At 42.7% G+C, this 19265-nt stretch overlaps 1 protein-coding gene across 8 annotated transcripts in view; it reads right to left on the bottom strand.

The window, feature by feature from the left end:
• Positions 1-19265, bottom strand: part of sclt1 (sodium channel and clathrin linker 1) — a 140424-nt gene that overhangs the window by 108792 nt on the left and 12367 nt on the right. For all 8 annotated transcript variants that reach the window (XM_068043969.1, XM_068043930.1, XM_068043921.1 and 5 more), the window contains 7 exons: positions 11891-11958; positions 9337-9389; positions 7201-7273; positions 7045-7100; positions 5831-5966; positions 4586-4708; positions 4322-4387 (listed from right to left, as the gene is read on the bottom strand). In XM_068043969.1, the coding sequence (XP_067900070.1) occupies positions 4322-4387; positions 4586-4708; positions 5831-5966; positions 7045-7100; positions 7201-7273; positions 9337-9389; positions 11891-11958 (575 nt within the window). The remainder of the gene's footprint in view (positions 1-4321; positions 4388-4585; positions 4709-5830; positions 5967-7044; positions 7101-7200; positions 7274-9336; positions 9390-11890; positions 11959-19265) is intronic.

The following is a 19265-nucleotide window of genomic DNA, read 5'->3' as shown; positions in this document are numbered from 1 at the left end:
GAGCCAATGTACATCAGTGAACACAGGGGTGATGCATGAACACAGCACCAATGCTCTTTTCCATCTTCCTCGCCACAACACTCCACCTCATCTCCTCGAAGCTCCCTGTGTGAGTAGATTTACTCTACATGACGAGCGGGAAAGCATTTAACCCACGTCACCTCCAGTCCAGAACCAAGGCCACTCCAACCTCTGTCATCAAGCTGCAGTATGCTGACAACACTTGCACATGCGCACACAGAGGCCAAGCTTCAAACCCTTGTCGATGCGTTCACAGAGGCGTATGAAAGAATGGGCCTTAAGCTAAACATCCGGAAGATAAAGGTCCTCTACCAGCCTGCTCCCTAAGCGCAATACTGCCCCCCAACTATCAAGATTCATGGTAAACCACTTGTTACGACCAGGTGAGAAAGAGGTCTCGGGTTCCCTTTCAGCCTTCACCTGGTCTTACTGTAATAGGGTTTAATTTTTAAACACACCGTGTTTTTAGCTCCCACTTGGTGAATTCTTGTTCACCACTTTCCAATTATAAGGCAAAGAAACCAGCACAAACAGGCTTTCTCAGGTTTAAAGAAGAAAAGTTGAAATTTATTAAACTTTAACACTAATTTGGTTAATGCCTACAGATACACAACACACCCACGCTAGCATACATACGCAATATACACATGCAGATATGGACAGAAAGAGAAGAAAAATAAAGTGGGAAAGTTTGAGGCAATCTCTAAAGAGGGTTTTGTGTTACTGTGTTTCGAGCTCGCAGTAGAGTCCTTGATTGTAGATAGATCTTGCTTTTTGTTGGGGCCCAGTATTCTTCTTAAGCCTTGTTCACTGTAGGAGACTTTTCTCTCTTGGGGTTCATGTGTCTTCAGTGGGTTTTGGAGTTCCGTGAGAAAGAGATGGGAGTAGACAGAAAGACAGGAGGTCTTCTTCAGTCCAGAAGCATTCTGCTTTTTGCCATCTCTCAGTTCAAAACTCTACAATTCAGAAAACCCCAGGTTGCCAAGCAGGTTAGTCATGTGACTAACTGGTCTGACCATGTCTTGGCTCTGTGTATTGTGTGTGTGTCAGAGAATGGTCCTTTGTCTACAAACATTGTCTGTTAATATGCAAAAATGTCTTTCTAGCCAGGGGCCTGGCAACCCCTTGTAACAGGCCTTCTCTTCTTCTCAGCAACAATTTGAAGTTTAATGTCCATGTGGCGAAATTAATACGCCTCATTCTTGGCAGGTGGGGGCCTGCATGACACACGGGACAATGTGGATCACTTCTCAAACCTTGGGAGCCTCCTTTCAGCAAGGCAGGATATAAATGATGAAACTCAGCATCGCCTCCAGTGTGCCAGCGCAGCCTTCGGTCGTCTGAGGAAAAGAGTGTTTGACGACAAAGACCTCAGACCTGGCACTAAGCTCATTGTCTACAGGGTCACAGTGTTACCTATCCTTCTGTACGCATCAGAAACATGGACGCTGTGCAGCAGACATCTCCAAGCCCTGGAGAGATATCACCAGCGGTGCCGCCACAAAATCCTGCAAATTCAGTGGCAGGACAGGCGCTCCAATATCAGTGTCCTCTCTCAGGCCAACACCCCCAGTATCGAGACACTGGTCATGGTTAGTCAGTTATGGTGTGCGGGCCATATCTTCCAAATGCCTGACACAAGACTCTCAAAACAAACTTTCTACTCCGAGCTCTGTCACGGCAAGAGGCTACCAGGAGGGCAGAGGAAACGCTACAGGATGTCCTTAAAGCCTCCCTGAAAAAGTGTGACATCTCCACTGATTTGTGAGAATCTTTTGCCCAAGACCGCCCAAAATGGAGAAGAAGCATTCGCGAAGGTACCAGCCAGTTCAAAGAACGTTGATTTGCCCAGGAAGCGACCGTGCAAACAACGAAAGGAGTGTTCAGAAATTTGCGCATCCCATTCACTTGCCTCACCAAGCACCACCTGCCCCACCTGTGGAAGAGTATGCGGAACCAGAATTGGACAATTTGGTCACCTAAGGGCCCACAACCCTGGAATGGAAAAAGTCATCCCCATTCCCGAGGAACTGCCTAAGAATATGCATGAACGGAACTTGGTGCGAGAAAAGATATGGGTAGCAGAGCTTTGGATCAGCTCAAGTTTACGGAAGGTTGAAGATGGGAGGCTGACCAGGTTAGCACTGGAATGGTCGAGCCTGAAGGCAACAGAGGGTTTCAAGCAGCAGATGGGCTGAAGCACGGCACAAACCAGTAATGTTACAGAGGTAGATGTAGGCAGTCTTACTGAGGGAGAGGAAATGGGCTGAAAGCTCAGATTACAGTCAAATAAGGTGCCAGCATCATGAATAGTCAGGTTCAGCTCGAGGCATGGCATGGGCTGAAGACAATGGCACCAGCAAGACAGAGCTATGTGCTGTCACTGTACATGTAGAAACTGACATTGTGTTTTTGGATGATGTCACTGAGGGACAGTATGTAGATGAGAAATAAGAGGGGCCCAGGAGTTATCCGTGGGGGGCACTCCAGTGCTAATGGTATGGGAGCAGGAAGAGATTCCATTGCAGGAGATTTGCTGGCGATGACTGGTTAGACAGGAATTGAAGCAAGCGAGGGCAGCCCCATTCAGCTGGACAACAGAGAGGCATTGAAGGAGAATGTGTGGTCAATGATGTCAAAAGCATGACTGATCGAAAAGTATGAGGAGGGATAGTGCATCTCATTCATAATCACAGAGGATGTCATTTGCGACTTGACTAAAGCCATTTCAGAGCTGCGGCATGAGCGGAAATCTGATTGGAGAGGTTCATATATGGAGTTGAACGAAAGATAGTTGGGGTGAGGTGGTAGCTTGCAAGGACAGAGTAATCAAGGGGAGGTTTTTTGAGCAGAAAGGTGATGACAGCAGATTTGAAGGAGAGTGGGACAGTATCAGAGGATGGGAAACCGTTTACAATGTTAGCTAGCAGGTGGGCCAGGAATGGAAGTTGAGTGGTCAGTAATGGGAACTGAGTCAAGAGAACAGGAAGTAGGTCTCATGGACAAGATGAGCTGAGAGAGGGCACGAGAGGAGATAGCAGGAAAACTAAAGAAAGATGCAAGCTCAAGGCTAGGTGGAACCTTGGAGGAAGTTTCATTTGATGGACTAGGGGAAGGGAGGGCTGTGGCAGAGGTAGCTGAATGGATGTTCTCAATCTTAGTGATAAAATCATGAGCTGCCCACATTTGAGTTTGGTAGTGAGGGTGGAGGGACAAGGGAGAAGAGTTTAAGGAGACAGTTGGTAATAGAGAAAAAGAGGGGTTATCTTGGCATTCCAGGATGATTCTGGAGTAGTCAGCAGTTTTGGCAGAGGACCGGACAGCCCTTGGGTGGGGTTTTAACATACGACCTTCTGCTTAATATTTAAAGTGGCTCGGTGCCAAATTTTCTTTGGCAACGTTCCTGTGAAGCATCCTGGGCTCCGCCTGACCTGGGGATCCATTCTGGATTTTACAATCCCCAGGCCTTTAAGAGATCTGAGGTGGGTCTTCCACCTCATTGAGGCAGGAGGTCAAGTCTAATGGAGCTGCTGGACAATCAGTGGGCCAGCAGCTCTTAGTCCCAGCAGCACCACTGGGAGTGCAGCCCTGTTTCATGAAGAAGAGGAAGGACGGCCCCGGGTAAAGGTAAGTTTTAGGGGCCTCGCCGGGGGCGATCGATTGGGCCCCACTGAGGCAAGGTTAGTTGACTGGGGAGGGGGAGGGGGGGGGGTGGTGAGGGGTGTACTGGACGTCGGAGATGGTTGGGGTATTGGGGGCAGTCCTCCATCGGGCACAGGGTGCCTGACCAGGATGGCCCCACCCCGGGCCGTCAGAGAGCCACCTGCTTTTGTCAGGTGGGTTTTCTCAGGCCTGCGCCGCCCAACCAGCCAAGGGTAAATCCCTTAAGTCGCCGCCAATTGGCCAATTAAAGGCCTTTATTGGCCTGGAGCGGGTGGGCCGTTTCCCGCTGCCGCCCTGCATAAAATGGCAGCAGAGGCGGAAGCAGGACGGGAAGGACCCCCCCCCCCGCCACCCACCATCCCGCTCTTTGGGGGGGGGGGGGGGGGGGCGTGCAATTCCAGCCAATATTTTACTACCAGGCTGAGTTAGCACTTTGGAGAAGAAAAGATTGGCGCTGAGGCTATTAAATTGGCTGGTGACATTAATTGGTTCTCACAAGCTCTTGAAATATAATTTATCAATGAAAACTTTATTAGAAGTGAAAAATCTTCCTGAATTATTTTCCATATAATTCAGTATGTGAAACCGAAGGTTGTATTGGATACTAAATAAGCATTTTCCAGATGTTTCACCTTACCAGTTTTAGTTTTTGATTTGCCAGTTGAAGCTGCTGAGTAAGTTGCTGGAAGTGTGCCAACTGTTCCTGGAACAAAAATATCAAAGATTTATGCACTTGCTGATGGTTCTCAGAAAAATGTAATTATCAAGCACTAATTAACAGCTACATCATAACTTGTTTCATTTTTTTTTAAATGAAGCAAAGCTCACCATACATTTCTACATCAGAAAAATAATGTTCATTTAACTCTATGAAATATAAAAATATTAAAGGATGTCATACATTCTGTTGTTGTTGATCAAAGGTATGATTCTGAGCCTCTGACACGTGATCTTGATACATCAGTTGCATTCGATCTAAAGCTTGTGCAACTGACTGCCATAACTCCAAAGCCAGGTCCTTTTCCTAAAATGCAAGGCAGACCAGTTAGGAAAGTAATTTTCTATCAGCATGGAAATCTAGAATATCAGCCTTTTATGGAGTGTAAATTATGCAGTGCTTGATTTCACTTTCAGCTAAATGCCAATATGAGCTCTGAAATTTCAGGGATGCATTGCAATTTCTGTGCTCACTCAGGTACAGTAATGTACTTTTACTCATTATCATTTCAGTAAAATAATAATGAAAATGTTGAAAATGAGAAATATCAGTAAAGCAGTAAAACACTCGATTAACAGAGATCAGTTTCACCAATAAAACACGTTTAAGTGTATAGAATACAGCAAGCCTGAAATCTATATAAAGCAACTTAATCCCTCATACATGATATTCCATCTTCAAATAATGTCACTACGAACTTTAATCTTTGTCACGGTGCATTTGATTGGAAGAAAGGAATCATGTACAATAAGAATTGTTAATTCATATATTTGGCTTTCTATCTTTGTGACTTGGGACAATAACACAGTTGTACTACAAATCAGATAGATTTCTAATCAAACACAGGTTAGCTTAGCACTTTCAGAAAAAAAACACGAAAGAACATGACAATCTTTTCCATTTGAAATCACACTTAGAGCTTTCATTTACATCAATAAATTAATGATTCGTGGTCCTCATAGTGGTTGAGTGTGCAATCATGTATACATTACATTAGCTAGTGGCTATGATACTGGACTAGTAACCCTGAGGTTGAGAGTTTGAATGTCATATGGCAAGTTGTGAAATTGAATTTAATAATTCCAATAATTGTGGGATAGTACTAGAAAAATAATAATGAAAGCTGCCAGATTATCGTAAAAAAACCCAAACTGGTTCATTAGCACTTTTAAATTAATGCAATCTGTCACCCTTACTTGGTTTAGCCTACATATGACTCCAGTCCCACACTACGGTATATTCCACCTTCCAGATGACTAAATCTTAGGCTATACTTTATGCTTCAGTCAAACCTCTGATCCCTCTTTCAATATTGTTATGACCATAGCAGTTCTGTCATGAAGGTTATAAAAAATAGTTTTAAATGTTAAAATACTGTTCCACGCATTGTAGGTTGAGAAGTGTATCACTTTGCTCCGAATCACCTACCCTATTGGCTAGCCGTAACTGTTCCTTTAGGTTTCTCACCACTTCTTCTCCTGTAGAGTCAACGTCAACAATATCTGCACCAGAAGGCAATGACTCCAACTGTTTTTCAATGGTCTCCTGTAACTCGGCATACAACCTGCAGCACAGCCAATGGCAAGTGGACCAGTTAGAAAATAGAGTAATACCTAATTTTTGGTATAAGGCATAGCCAGCTAATTTCATAACTAGAAAAACAAAAATTGCTGGAAATACTCAGCAGGTCTGGCAGCATCTGTGGAGAGAGAAACGAAGTTAACATTTCAGGTCTGTGGTCTTTCATCAGAACCTGAACCATTAACTCTCTTTCTTTCTCCACAGATGCTGTCAGACCTGCTGAGTATTTCGAACATTTTCTGTTTTTATTTCAGATTTACAGCATCCACAGTATCTTGCTTTTGTAATTTCAAATAACTTGCATAAATTGTCTGCCATGCTCAGTGAATTTGCCAGAAAGATTAAATTTGGTTTAGAAAAATTCAGGTCCAAGTTCAGAACCCACACTCAATGACTTAGTAGGTAAAAGCAAGTACTATACCAAGTAGGTATAGTAAGATGACATACCAATCAAAAGGTCCTAGGTTCAGTCTCCAGCTTACATCAAGTTGGTTGGTGTTGGCCAGAACACAAAATGGACAATTGGTCCAGTACCTCTGGGTTAGGGAAGGAGAAAATGAACTTGTGTTCTGGCCCCGATTGTATGGTGAGCATAGCTAAAAAATGCACTTACAGGTGAGGAAAGGATTAGACTTGACTGATGCCCTCCACTGTGTACGGCCTGCTGACACTTGCTCTCAAAGCTTACATATAATGAATGGCTACTTGGCTGAGTTATTGGATGGCTACCAGCATCTCCATAGAACCCTACTGTGTCAAAGTCAGTGCTTTCAAGGATGATGGGCGGGAAAGAAAAACATTGAAACTTTTATTTCATACGTCTGGGTTTTTTTAAACTTAGATCTCAGGAGGTGAAAGTATAGTACTTAAGCCCACCACACCACTTTGATAAAGCTTCATCAGAAGCACTGAAGTGATTTTACATGCTAGCGCATGATTCACATTTTATGTTTTAATTTGCATCAATTCAAAGACACACGTAAATGAATAAAGCAATTAGTACCTGCCTACAGCTAATAGATTTCATAATAATTCTAACCTTAAAAGTAGGATAATCTCACCTTTCATTTTCTCTTACAACATCTTCAAGCTTTAACTTCATCTCATTCATGTGAATCTAATATTGAATTAAAAATAAAGTGTTGCTGGAAAGTAGATCTATAAGCTTCAACAAAAATCATCAACTTTAAAACAAAGCAAGGCTCGAGTATTCTCACCTGATGACAATGCAACTGTTGGCTCATTTTTTGCATCTGCTTGTCATATTCTGTTATAAGAGGTGCCATAAGACTGCCAGAGAAAAGATGAGAAAGTACAAACATGAAACATCAGTAAATTATGCACTAGTCAACCTTCTCTTAGAAAATCAGCAATTACTATTGAAACACATCTTGAGACTTTAACAACAATCTGGTTACTAAACATAGATTAAGAGGAAAGAGCCGAATCATCATCAGGTATCAAGGCTTGAACACAATTTTTCTCCTTCCTTTGAAAGTTCTGTACTCATTCTCTGTAGGTTTTCACTGTATCACACACCATCCTTAGCTGCTTTTAACAGTATGTTGTTAGAGATAATCACAATGTTCCAAATATAATATGCACCTAGACTTGCATTAATGAAGAGTAAAAATTGCCTTACCACCATGTATAATGCACATCTAGACTGTTGTCAAAGTGTCATTATTCCCAGGGGCATGACCGGCCAGTTGCAAGTGATGGACTGCAGGCTGGGGGAGCCTGTTTGAGAGTGCCACACTCCAGGAGGATCCCCACACTGCCTGCCTCTTACACGTTTGATTATATATACCAACTAACATACCTGGATCATAAATATCAAAATAGTCATCCCTTAAAAGATTCTGGACAACATCCTACCAACTGCTTATGATGTCAGTTGGGTCCTTTGGTAATTAAAGCCTTGCAATCCCTTGATGGATTGCCTCATAGGAGAACCGTCACCAAGCCAATCTTGAAAGGACACTACAGGATGCACTGTTTAACCCTCTTTCAGGCATCAATTTTCTTCTGCAGCCTCCCTGTTTCCTAGTCTGAGTTTCCATGCTTCTGCTCTTCTAGAATCTCAGCCAGGGAAACTGAGATCTGGCTGAGTTCCTCCGTAAATCTAATAAAAAGGACCCAAACTTTTGCAAGGGAAAGAGAGCCAATTCCAAACAGAATTGACTGCATTCACTGTGAGGCCATTTAACGGCTGCAAAAAAACCCATTTTGATTTGTTACCAGGTATAATATACACCCTAACTTCTAGATCAACTTTTAGGGGAAAAAGTGCATATTATGTTCAGAAAATTATGATAATTTCAGTGAACAGAAAACTTAAGAAAGAAACAGAGGACAGGCTTTTCCCCGTGGGCTTTGGAACGCCGCAGTCATGGTCAAAAGGGAGTCAGAAGCCTGCGCTGTGTGGGGAACAGTCACCCAGCTGTGATTTTCCCCAAATTGGCCAAATAATGGCCAGAGGGCAGGCTTGTCAATTAAGGATGGCGGGTGGGCTCTTGAAGCTAGAGAGCGAATAGGAGGGCCAATAGCGCTGAATAGGCAGCAGGCTGGTTTTTCAGGTCAGTGAGAGAGAGGGTGCCCTAAGATGGAGGCACCCTCTCTCCAACTTTTTTAACTTTAACTTAAAAAATAGTCTCAGCAGCTGGGCCACCATTGTAGAGGGAAAACTCTGCTACAGGGTGGCCTGTGACTGCAACTGAAGCCAGGAATTTAGGAAGGGTTTCTAAGCCTGCCTGGAGTGCTGATTCCTTGGTTTGCAGGCCGCAGGCCGTCTCCAGGCAGCTACACTCTTCCCCGAAGTCTCGGGTGACCTAGAGGTGAACTGGAAAATTCCAGTCAGCCTCTGACAATAGGCCTTAATTGGCCTTTTACGAGCTTAATTGACTACCCACCACTTCTGGGCAGATAGTCTTGGTGCACCCCAATCCCCCTCCAGGAAAATGGCCTGGGGACGGGATGGAGCCAGGGAATCAGTATGCCAACTGGCGGTGTGAAATTCTGCGCCCCACCCACCTCAGTGGCCGCCCTCCATTGGGGCCTAAAAATTCAGCCCTAAGTCTTAGCGATTTTCTTTCTAGCTGGATGATTGTTGAAGCAGAAAAACAGACTACTGGGACATTTGCAGTCTCACAAGTTTAAATAATATGTGGCATGATGATCAAATATAAAAATCTCCTAATATTTTACACAAAAGCAAGTATAAAACTTGAAGACTGATTCATGAACACGCAATGTTCCCAATTATTTAATCAATATGTTTCAATAATTTGAATAACAAATTGCATGAACAAGATAATTATATCACCAGCCTAATACACCAAGAAGAAGCTTACCACTTGTCTATGAGCCAGGGTGCTGGAGGATCATGTTCACCTAATTGCCCAACCTAGATGAACAGAGAAAATACTGCAATTACGGTATTGATTTGTCAAAGTATTTTCTCCATCAGACATTGAGCCTTCTCCAATAGGACTCTGCAACTCCCAGCCATGATTTTCAAGTACAACATGCTCATATTCAAAAGAATGCCAGGTTTGCATTATAATTTCACCTTAACTCAGCCAGTGTAACTGGATTCTAAGTTGCCTGGTTAAATTGCTAGTCTCGCTCCCAAAGAAATCTGGAGTTCTGGAGGTTGAACAGAAGACTCGTTACTATCATTTGAAAACTGGAAATGACATGAACCCTTCTGTGTCCACTAGTCTTCAGATAACAGAGGAATAAACACTCTGTCAGACCGTATGATTTGAACTATAACCTAAGAATTATGCAGGAGAAGGGAGGAATGCACATGCTTTATCATTGGAAAGTAAATAATCTAATAAAACTTTTTTTTATAGTATTACTCATTTGTTCATTACTTATAGCAGCCCTTTACAGTGCCGAAGGTAAAATACTCGTAACATAATTTTTCCACGTTGGACAAACACTTTTGCACCTTTGCACTTAACATGTATTTGAATGTCATTTTTCAATATCAAATTGTGTGTTATATGCAAAACAGATCTAATTATACTTGCTCCAGGAACACTAAAAATTAGGTTGTCAACATTTTTCCACTTGCTGACATAAAACATTTTCTTCATTTAACATAGTTGATCCAAGTATAAGCGGCCACAGCGACTGTATAAAAACTAGTCAATGACATTTCGGAGTGAGACAATAATGTATGAGTAAACAACTTTGTGGGGAGAAACCTGGCCACATTAGCACCCTTTTTTTTTTTGATTCATTCATGGGATGTGGGCATCGCTGGCCAGGCCAGCATTTATTGCCCATCCCTAATTGCCCTTGAGAAGGTGGTGGTGAACTGCCTTCTTGAACCACTGCAGTCCATTTGGGGTAGGTAGACCCACAGTGCTGTTAGGAAGGGAGTTCCAGGATTTTGACCCAGCGACAATGAAGGAATGGTGTGTGACTTGGAGGGGAACTTGCAGGTGGTGGTGTTCCCATGTATTTGCTGCCCTTGTCCTTCTAGTTGGTAGAGGTCACGGTTTTGAAGGTGCTGTCTAAGGAGCGTTGGTGCATTGCTGCAGTGCATCTTGTAGATGGTACGCACTGCTGCCACTGGTGGAGGGAGTGAATGTTTGTAGATGGGGTGCCAATCAAGCGGGCTGCTTGTCCTGGATGGTGTCGAGCTTCTTGAGTATTGTTGGAGCTGCACCCATCCAGGCAAGTGGAGAGTATTCCATCACACTCCTGACTTGTGCCTTGTAGATGGTGGACAGGCTTTGGGGAGTCAGGAGGTGAGTTACTCGCCTCAGGATTCCTAGCCTCTGACCTGCACTTGTAGCCATGGTATTTATATGGCTACTCCAGTTCAGTTTCTGGTCAATGGTAGCCCCTAGGATGTTGACAGTGGGGGATTCAGCGATGGTAATGCCGTTCAATGTCAAGGGGAGATGGTTAGATTCTCTTTTGGTGGAGATGATCATTGCCTAGCACTTGTGTGGCGCGAATGTTACTTGCCACTTATCAGCCCAAGCCTGGATATTGTCCAGGTCTTGCTGCATATACGTAGGGAATGCCATACATAGGGAAGAAAAGAATTGAGATCTGCCAACAAATAGTTGAAGTTTTGCTGATCACATGGAACAATAAAAACAGCGAGAATGAGTGGAATTTTATGTTCCTTCCTGCAGTGGGTTTGGAGGCAGGGAGAAAATAAAATCAGGTGGAATAGTGGCCTGTGAATGGTCTTCCTGCCCCGCCGCCAATTGAGGCCCTTAACTGGGCAATTAACCCCCAATTAAGGGCCTCTTCCCACCACAGCCGCAATTACCCATGCGGTAGGCGGCCCCGTCACCGCACAGGAGGCACGGTGGGAAAAACCATGCGGTCCGCTTCCCAGCTCTGCAGGCAGGTCCCTCATTCAAAGGCACTTAGTACCTGAGCGAGGGACCCGGCATTGGGAAAATGGGGGGGGCTGCTGAGGGGCCACCCCCTTTCCCTTGCTGCCGAGCCCTCTCCCGCCCTGACCTATCCAAGGCCTAGTTCCAGCGACGCCCCTCAGGGTTCAGGACGATCACCTTCAACAGCAGCCCCTGCCTCTGTGGTGCCTCCCTAGATTGGCCGACAGCTCTCCAAGAGTGGGACTTCTGGTAACAGGGTCCTAAATCTTATGGATGGTCCGCCGCTGTCCACTTAAGTGCCTGATTGGCACTAAATTTGGCAGGCCTTCGGAAAAAAGGTGACATGGGGACCTCGGCGTGGGTTTCTCCTGATGTCGAGACTTCGGCCACCAGCATAAAATTCTCCCCAATGTCAGTAAATAAAGAGTGCAACTCCAACCCAGTTACAGAAATCCTGCAGTAGCATTTAAAAAGCTAAAAAAAAAAATTAACTTAGCAAAATATTTAGAAAATATAATTTTGGAAATGACTGTACCTGGCCAACATCAGATTTGGGCATCTGCTCTGCTTGATACTGACTGAGCACCGCATTTAACCGCTGAACTATAGGACACAAAATTGAACACAATAGAAGTCAACATTTCAGATCATGTTTAAACTTTTGACATGGTATCCTATGTAGAACATCCTCCCATTAGAACCTACGCGAGGACAAATATCATTTCTCTAAACTTTGAAGGTCCTAAACTCCTAAGGGGAGAGCATTGTGATCACTTAATTCAGGCAACCTAATCTTCCAAGATATATTATCCTTTAAAACATTTGGTTAAACAATGTGATTCTAAATTCACACCTACTTCAAAGCCTGTGTACATAAAATATAAAAATAAATGCAATAGTATATCAAGACTAATACTCCAGCGCAGTATTGAAGGAGTGTTGCACTGTCAGAGATGCTGTCTATCGGCTACGATGTTAAACCGAGGCCCTGTCTGCCCTCTCAGGTGGATGTAAAAGATCCAGTGGCACTATTTTGAAGAGAAGGGGTGTTCTGGCCAATATTTACCCCTCAACCAACATCACAAAAACAGATTATCTGATCATTACTACATTGCTATTTGTGGGAGCTTGCTGGTTGCCACATTTCCTGCTCACAACAATGACTACACTTCAAAAGTACTTCATTGGCTGTAACGCACTTTGAGACAGCCAGTGGTCATGAAAAGTGCAAGTCTTTCTTTTTTTTCTTTTAAAAAAAAAGGACAAGGTAACAAAAGGAATTAATTCACTTTCTCAAGTTTTGTAAATTGTTTATGAAGGAAACTAAACTAGAAGATAGGACAATAGCACAATGTAAATATATTTTTATACTTGAGACCTAATTTTTGCTATTAACTAGTATGGCTTTTATAAATTTGCTTTAAGTAAAAAATACTACAGCCTGGATCTTGTAGTCAGTGGCGATTGAACAGCACTTATACTTGCCCACAGACTTTCTATGGGGTTTTGAACTGGAATTTGCTGTGATTAGAAAGCCATTTTGATGCAGTGCTGAACATCTAAACCAGAAAGTGTACATTAGTATATTTAATTCAATGCCAAATCAAGTACAGAAATCAAAATTGAGAGGGAAATAAAGATTGGATCAAGAAAGAGAGAACAAATACAGAATGACAAAGTAAAAATGAAAGTATTTTTTATTTGTTTCAGCCTCCAACAATAATTAAAATCTGAAAGAATGAGACTCCACACTTATAAAAGTTAATTTTCGTTGCCAGAGAGGTTGTTTGACGATTAAGACTCATCATGCTGGTAAAAAATTACTTACACTGGAATGGACAAGCCCGAACTGTTTCTGATGAGTTTATTGAGGATATATCATCTAGGTAGGAACACAGGAACTGGAGTAGGCGCCTGTTCCACCATTCAATAAGAACATGGGTGAACTGTGACCTAACTCCATATACCCACCTTTGCCCCATAACCCTTAATATCCATGGTTAACAAAAATTTAGCAATATCAGATTTAAAATTAATAACTGACCCAGTATCAACTACCATTTGCAGAAGAGAGTTCCAAAATTCTACCACCCTTTGTGTGCAGATGCATTTCCTAATTTCACTCCAAAAAGATCTGGCTCTAATTTTTATGCTATGCCCCCAGTTCTAGACTCCCCAACCAGCAAAAACGGTTTCTCTCTATCTACTCGATCAGTTCCTCTTGAAAACTTCAATCAAATCACCCCTTATCCTTCTAAATTCCTGGAAATATAACCCTAGTTTGTGTAATCTTTCCTCTTAATTTAACCCTTGGAGTTGAGGTACCATTCTGGTAAATCTACACTGCACTCCCTCCAAGGCCAATATTTCCTTCCTGGTGATACCCAAAACAGAACACAGTACTCCAATCGTGGTCTACCTAGGGCTTTCTAGAGCTGTAGCATAATTTCTAGCCTTTTTGATTATTTTATGCTTATGTCCAATACAGTTTAACGATATATGTACATGGACTCCTAAGTCGCTTTGGACCACCACTGTTTTAGCTTGTCACCACTTAGAAAATACTCTTATTTTTTAGGTCCAAAGTAGATGATCTCACATATAGCTATACTGTAATCCATTTGTCACAGTTTTTCCCATTCACAATCTATTATCATCTCCCTGTATGTTTATGCTTCCATCTACACTGCTTGCAATGCCACCTTTCTTTGTGTCATCAGCAAACTTGGAGATATGGTTCTTATCCCATCATCTGAGTCAGTAATAAATATGGTGAATGGATGAGGCCCCAACACAGATTCCTGTAGTATACCACTAGTCACATCCTGCCAATTAGAGTACCTGCCTATTGTCTCCACATTAGGTACAGCAACTTCTCGTTGTTCCATGCATTTCAATTGCAAGTCGCTATGTGAGATACCGGCACAGCAAAGTGTCTGGAGGAGCTGGGCAACTCAAACAGCAACTTCCTGATTTTCATGTTTAACTGTGCATATGCAGTCACTGGAATTTGTTGTCCAGTTTACACTTTAATAACAGTGAGTGCTGACAACCTCACCGTCACCTTTACTGCAAAATCCGGGCCTATAAATCTACTTGCTTATTCATCTCGTTCAGTAATGCAGCAATATTTTGAGAAGATGATCACTAATGTATTTTGCCTCCCTTTCCAAACCACCCATCAGTTTCCATGGTTCTGAAAATAACAGCCCAGACTAATTCTCTTTCCAAATAGGAATTTATCCAGTCCTTTTTAAATGCTGCCATGGATTTCTGTTCCATAAGCCCCACTGGCAATGTGTTCCATGATTCTATTACCCAACATCCTTTTTTAAAAACAAGCCTACAATTTTGATTTCCTGTTAACATCCTTAACTTTAAAGTGCATCCCCCGGTCTGCAAATCCTGTGCTCAATAGAACTTTCCTGAATCCAAATTCTCCATATCCATGGATGGAAATCCTAAAGGGCTAATTAAGTTTCCCTCAACTTCCTATTCTCCACAGTGAAGTCCTAAGCTTGACATAAATAGGCCCACTAAAATCAGGAATCTGCCTCCTCTGGACTTGGACTAATAATGCTCCTGTAATACACACCAAAATGGAACAAGGTATTCCAGCTGCAGTCCCAGCAAGGCCAGATACATGTTCAATATCATCTCTCTGGAATTATAAATCAAACCCTCAACTCTTTCCCAGTAACATATTCGTTTTCTTCACTGTCCGTAAACAACCCATCCATCAAAAACCCCAGTTCTCTTAACTAACTGAAGTACATTGCCATATATTATACTCCCCTCTCTCTAATCTCATGACTTCAGATTTATTTGTGCTCCACTCCACTCATTGACCTATCCCATCCATATCCCTTTGGAATGTTGGACATTGGTTACCATCACTGGCCAATACACCTAATTTAGTACCATCCATAAACTCAATAATATTGCCCTCCAAGTAATTTAAAATTATTATACAAAACTATCAACATAAAGTTAACATCCCTCTGTGTAATTCCACTTATAACCGGTTTCCAATCTGACATCTCCCCACAAACCACACTCTGCCAACCAGATATCAATTTAGCCTAATACTTTGCCATCAAGCATGCACTCTGTAAATCAGTTTATGTGGGAAAGTGTTAAATGTCTTCCTGAGATTGAGTATGTATCATCCACTGCTTCACCCTTATCCCCAGATATGCAGCCTTCATTAAGGAAATCTAATAAGTTAGTCTAAGATGACCTGCCTGAGAGTAAGAACCAACCTGAGGGTCTCCAACCAACTAATAACTAAAAAAAAAAATCCAACAATTGTAACTATAGTACTTCCCCTTCAAATGCTGTGGCACTTAGCTCAGTAGCCCATCTTGAATTGATTTTTTAAGGACAATGCAAGATAGTAAAGAGAATACTGGATACGTACTTCTGTGCAAAGGATTTACCTATTATCTCAAAGATCTTTTACTTTAAGATTACATTTAGCTCACTATTCTTTCATCTCTAGGGCCTAGGTTTAACCCAGCTCAGAATTATGGATTATTTGAATGTGGGAGACAACACAGTTGAGCCAGATCCAGTTCTCACTGAATGTTCAACACAAGCGCTGGATTTTATAAGCTCGCGTGGAGGCAGCGGGCAGTCCGTCCCCACAATGGCATCAGGCACCATTGCAGGCTTCGAGCCCTACATTACAATTTACATATTAAAAGGAATAGTGATTGCAAAAAGTTAAATAAAGTGATCCTGACCTTCTCCCACTCCTCCCCCATAAGTATAGAAGTAATTACCTGCCCTTCCCCACCGCCCCAAAACATTTACCTTGTGCTGCCGACCTACCCCTAAAAGTTCATCTGCTTTAAGCTTTACCCCTTCCCACCACCCGCTACACCAATGAAATTAATCTGACCCCGCTCCCCCCACCCACCCTGCACAGAGAAACTTACCTGCTCCCCCCTCCCCACTAGTGTTCTGCCTCAGATACCAGGACGGGTATCTGAAGGCGTGGAAGTGCCAGTCACCGGCACCAATATCGCCCTGGAATGGACGGCGGGAGCAAGTAAGTAATTAATTAATCTATTTAAATAGATTTACATGTGTCAATTTTGGTCCCGTCGCCAGCAATATCAGGCCGGGCCTTCCCGCCGTCGAGGCTGTGGCGGGCCTCTGCTGGAGGCATTTTCTGGTCCCCCGCCACAACCCCTGACATCAAGGGGCTGGGGCTGTAAAATTCAGTCCAAACATTTCCAGCAGGGGTCACTGGACAGCAATAAGGATCCTTTCTGATTTTCACATCCGAGTTAGGGATTGAGGCCCTGACCTAAATCAGCTAATATACGATCTAAGCTAGGGCCTGCTTAGGCTCTTTGGCTCTGGTTCATGGCATTAGCTAGCTAAGCTGTCGGACAAAAAGGTAGGAGGTTTTATTGAAGACAAATTTGCACGTAAAGTACTTTTCACTGAAATTGAAGAAGGTGCTTCAGTAAAGGTGTACTGGCTTTACAATTTGTTACATTCTAAAGCTGTAGAATTAATTTGATTTTACTATAACATATACAAGGTACTGAATTAATGTTAGTATCACTTCCTATAAGACTCTTAATCCTTCCAGTTAGCTATTCACCACCATTAAGTTCCTCAGGAATCTCAGCCACAAGGATATGCCTCAAGATCTTAGCATATAGATGCGCAATAAAAAGTAAAATGCCAAAGGAGTGTATTTCATTGCTGTTGCAAATTCCAGCACATATGCAACATAATACTTGAAATTTTGATTCATCATTGAAATTTACAGCAGAGGGAGGACATTGGGCCTATCGTGTCCATGCTGGCTGACTGACAAGTAGCCATCCAGTCTAATCACATTTTCCAGCTTTTGGTCCATAGCCTTCAGGTGCATATACAAGTACTTTTAAAATCTTATGAGGATTTCTGCCTCTACCACCCTTTCAGGCAGTGAGTTCCAGATCCGCACCACCCTCTGGGTGAAAAGATTTCCCTCGAATCCCCTCTAAACCTCCTACCTCTTACCCTAAATCTATTCTCCCTGGTTATGAATCCTTCAACTAAGGGGAATAGGACCTTGCTATCCACTCTATCTAGACCCCTCATAATTTTATACACTTCAGCCTCCTCTGCGCCAAAGAAAACAATTCCAGCCGATCCAAACTTCCCTCATAACTAAAATTCTCCAGTCCAGGCAATATCATCGTAAATTTCCTCTGTGCCTTCTCTATTGCAATAACATCTTTCCTATAGTGCAGTGACCTGAACTGCATACAGTATTCCAGCAGTGACCTAACTACTGTTTTATACAGTTCCAACATAACCTGCCAACTCTTATTTATGTTCTATACCTCGGCTAATAAAGACAAGTATCCTGTCTGCCTCTTGACCACCTTATCTACTTGTCAAGCCACCTTTAAGGATCTGTGGAGATGTACTCCAAGGTCTCTCTCAGTATCAGTGGCGCAGTGGTTAGCACCGCAGCCTCACAGCTCCAGCGACCCGGGTTCAATTCTGGGTACTGCCTGTGTGGAGTTTGCAAGTTCTCCCTGTGTCTGCGTGGGTTTCCTCCGGGTGCTCCGGTTTCCTCCCACAGCCAAAAGACTTGAAGGTTGATAGGTAAATTGGCTATTATAAATTGTCAGTAGTATAGGTAGGTGGTAGGGAAATATAGGGACAGATGAGGACGTGATAGGAATATGGGATTAGTGTTGGATTAGTATAAATGGGTGGTTAATGGTCGGCACAGACTCGGTGGGCTGAAGGGCCTGTTTCAGTGCTGTATCTCTAAATCTAAAAAAATCTTACCATTTATTGTGTATTCCCTTGCCTTGTCCGCCTTCCCAAAATACATAACCTCACACTTCTCTGGACTGAACTCCATTTGCCACTGTTCCATCCACTTGACTTAGGCCATTGATATCTTCCTGCAGTCTGCAACATTCTTCTTTATTATCAACCACACACCTATTTTTGTATCATCTGCAAACTTCTTAATTATACCCCCTGCATTCAAGTCCAATCATTGATATTTACCACAAAATGCAAGGACCTAGCACTCAGCCCTGTGGAAACAGCCTTCCAGTCATAAAAACACCCATCAACCATTGCTCCTGCCTCTGAGCCAATTTTGGATCCAACTTGTCACTTTGCCTTGGATCCCATGGGCTTTTACTTTCGTGACCAGTCTGCCACGTGGGACCTGATCAGAAGCCTGGCTAAAATCCATATAGACTACATAAAATGCACTACCCTCATTAACCCTCCGTGTTAACTCCTCAGAAAATTCAATCATGTTAGTCAGATACAACCTTTCCCTAACAAATCAGTGTTGAATGTCTTTGATTAATCAATGTCTTTCTAAATAAAGATTTATCCTGTCCCTCAGAACTTTTTCAAATAATTTTCCCACCACTGAGGTTAGGCAACTGACCTGTAATTACTTGGACATTCCCTTTCTAAACAATGGTAACAATGTTAGCTGTCCTCCAGCCCTCTGGCACTAGACCTGTAGCCAGAGAGGATTGGAAAATGATGGTCAGAGCCTCCACTATTTCTTCTTTCGTTCTCTTAACAGCCTAAAATGCATTTTGCCCAGACCTGGGGATTTATCAAAGATGTCAAACCTCTTAATACTTCCTTTCTGTTAATTTCATCTAATATTTCACACTCCACCTCCCTGATTGCAATATCTGTATCATCCCTTTTCTTTTGTGAAAACAGATGCAAAGTATTCATTAAGAACCATACCAATACCCTCCACCTCCACACACGGGTTATCCTTATGGTCCTCAATAGGCCCTACTCTTTCTTTATAAAGTCAATTAAAACAGTTGATGGACTACATCATTGTAATGCACCCCTATGCATTTATAAAGCAGCAAAGTTATTTCTCAGAAGTGAACTTTATA

The sequence above is a fragment of the Heterodontus francisci genome, chromosome 1 (assembly GCF_036365525.1).
Source record: "Heterodontus francisci isolate sHetFra1 chromosome 1, sHetFra1.hap1, whole genome shotgun sequence".
Classification (NCBI taxonomy): domain Eukaryota; kingdom Metazoa; phylum Chordata; class Chondrichthyes; order Heterodontiformes; family Heterodontidae; genus Heterodontus; species Heterodontus francisci.
Note: the sequence above shows the minus strand (reverse complement) of the source record. Positions and strands in the feature narration are given on the sequence as shown.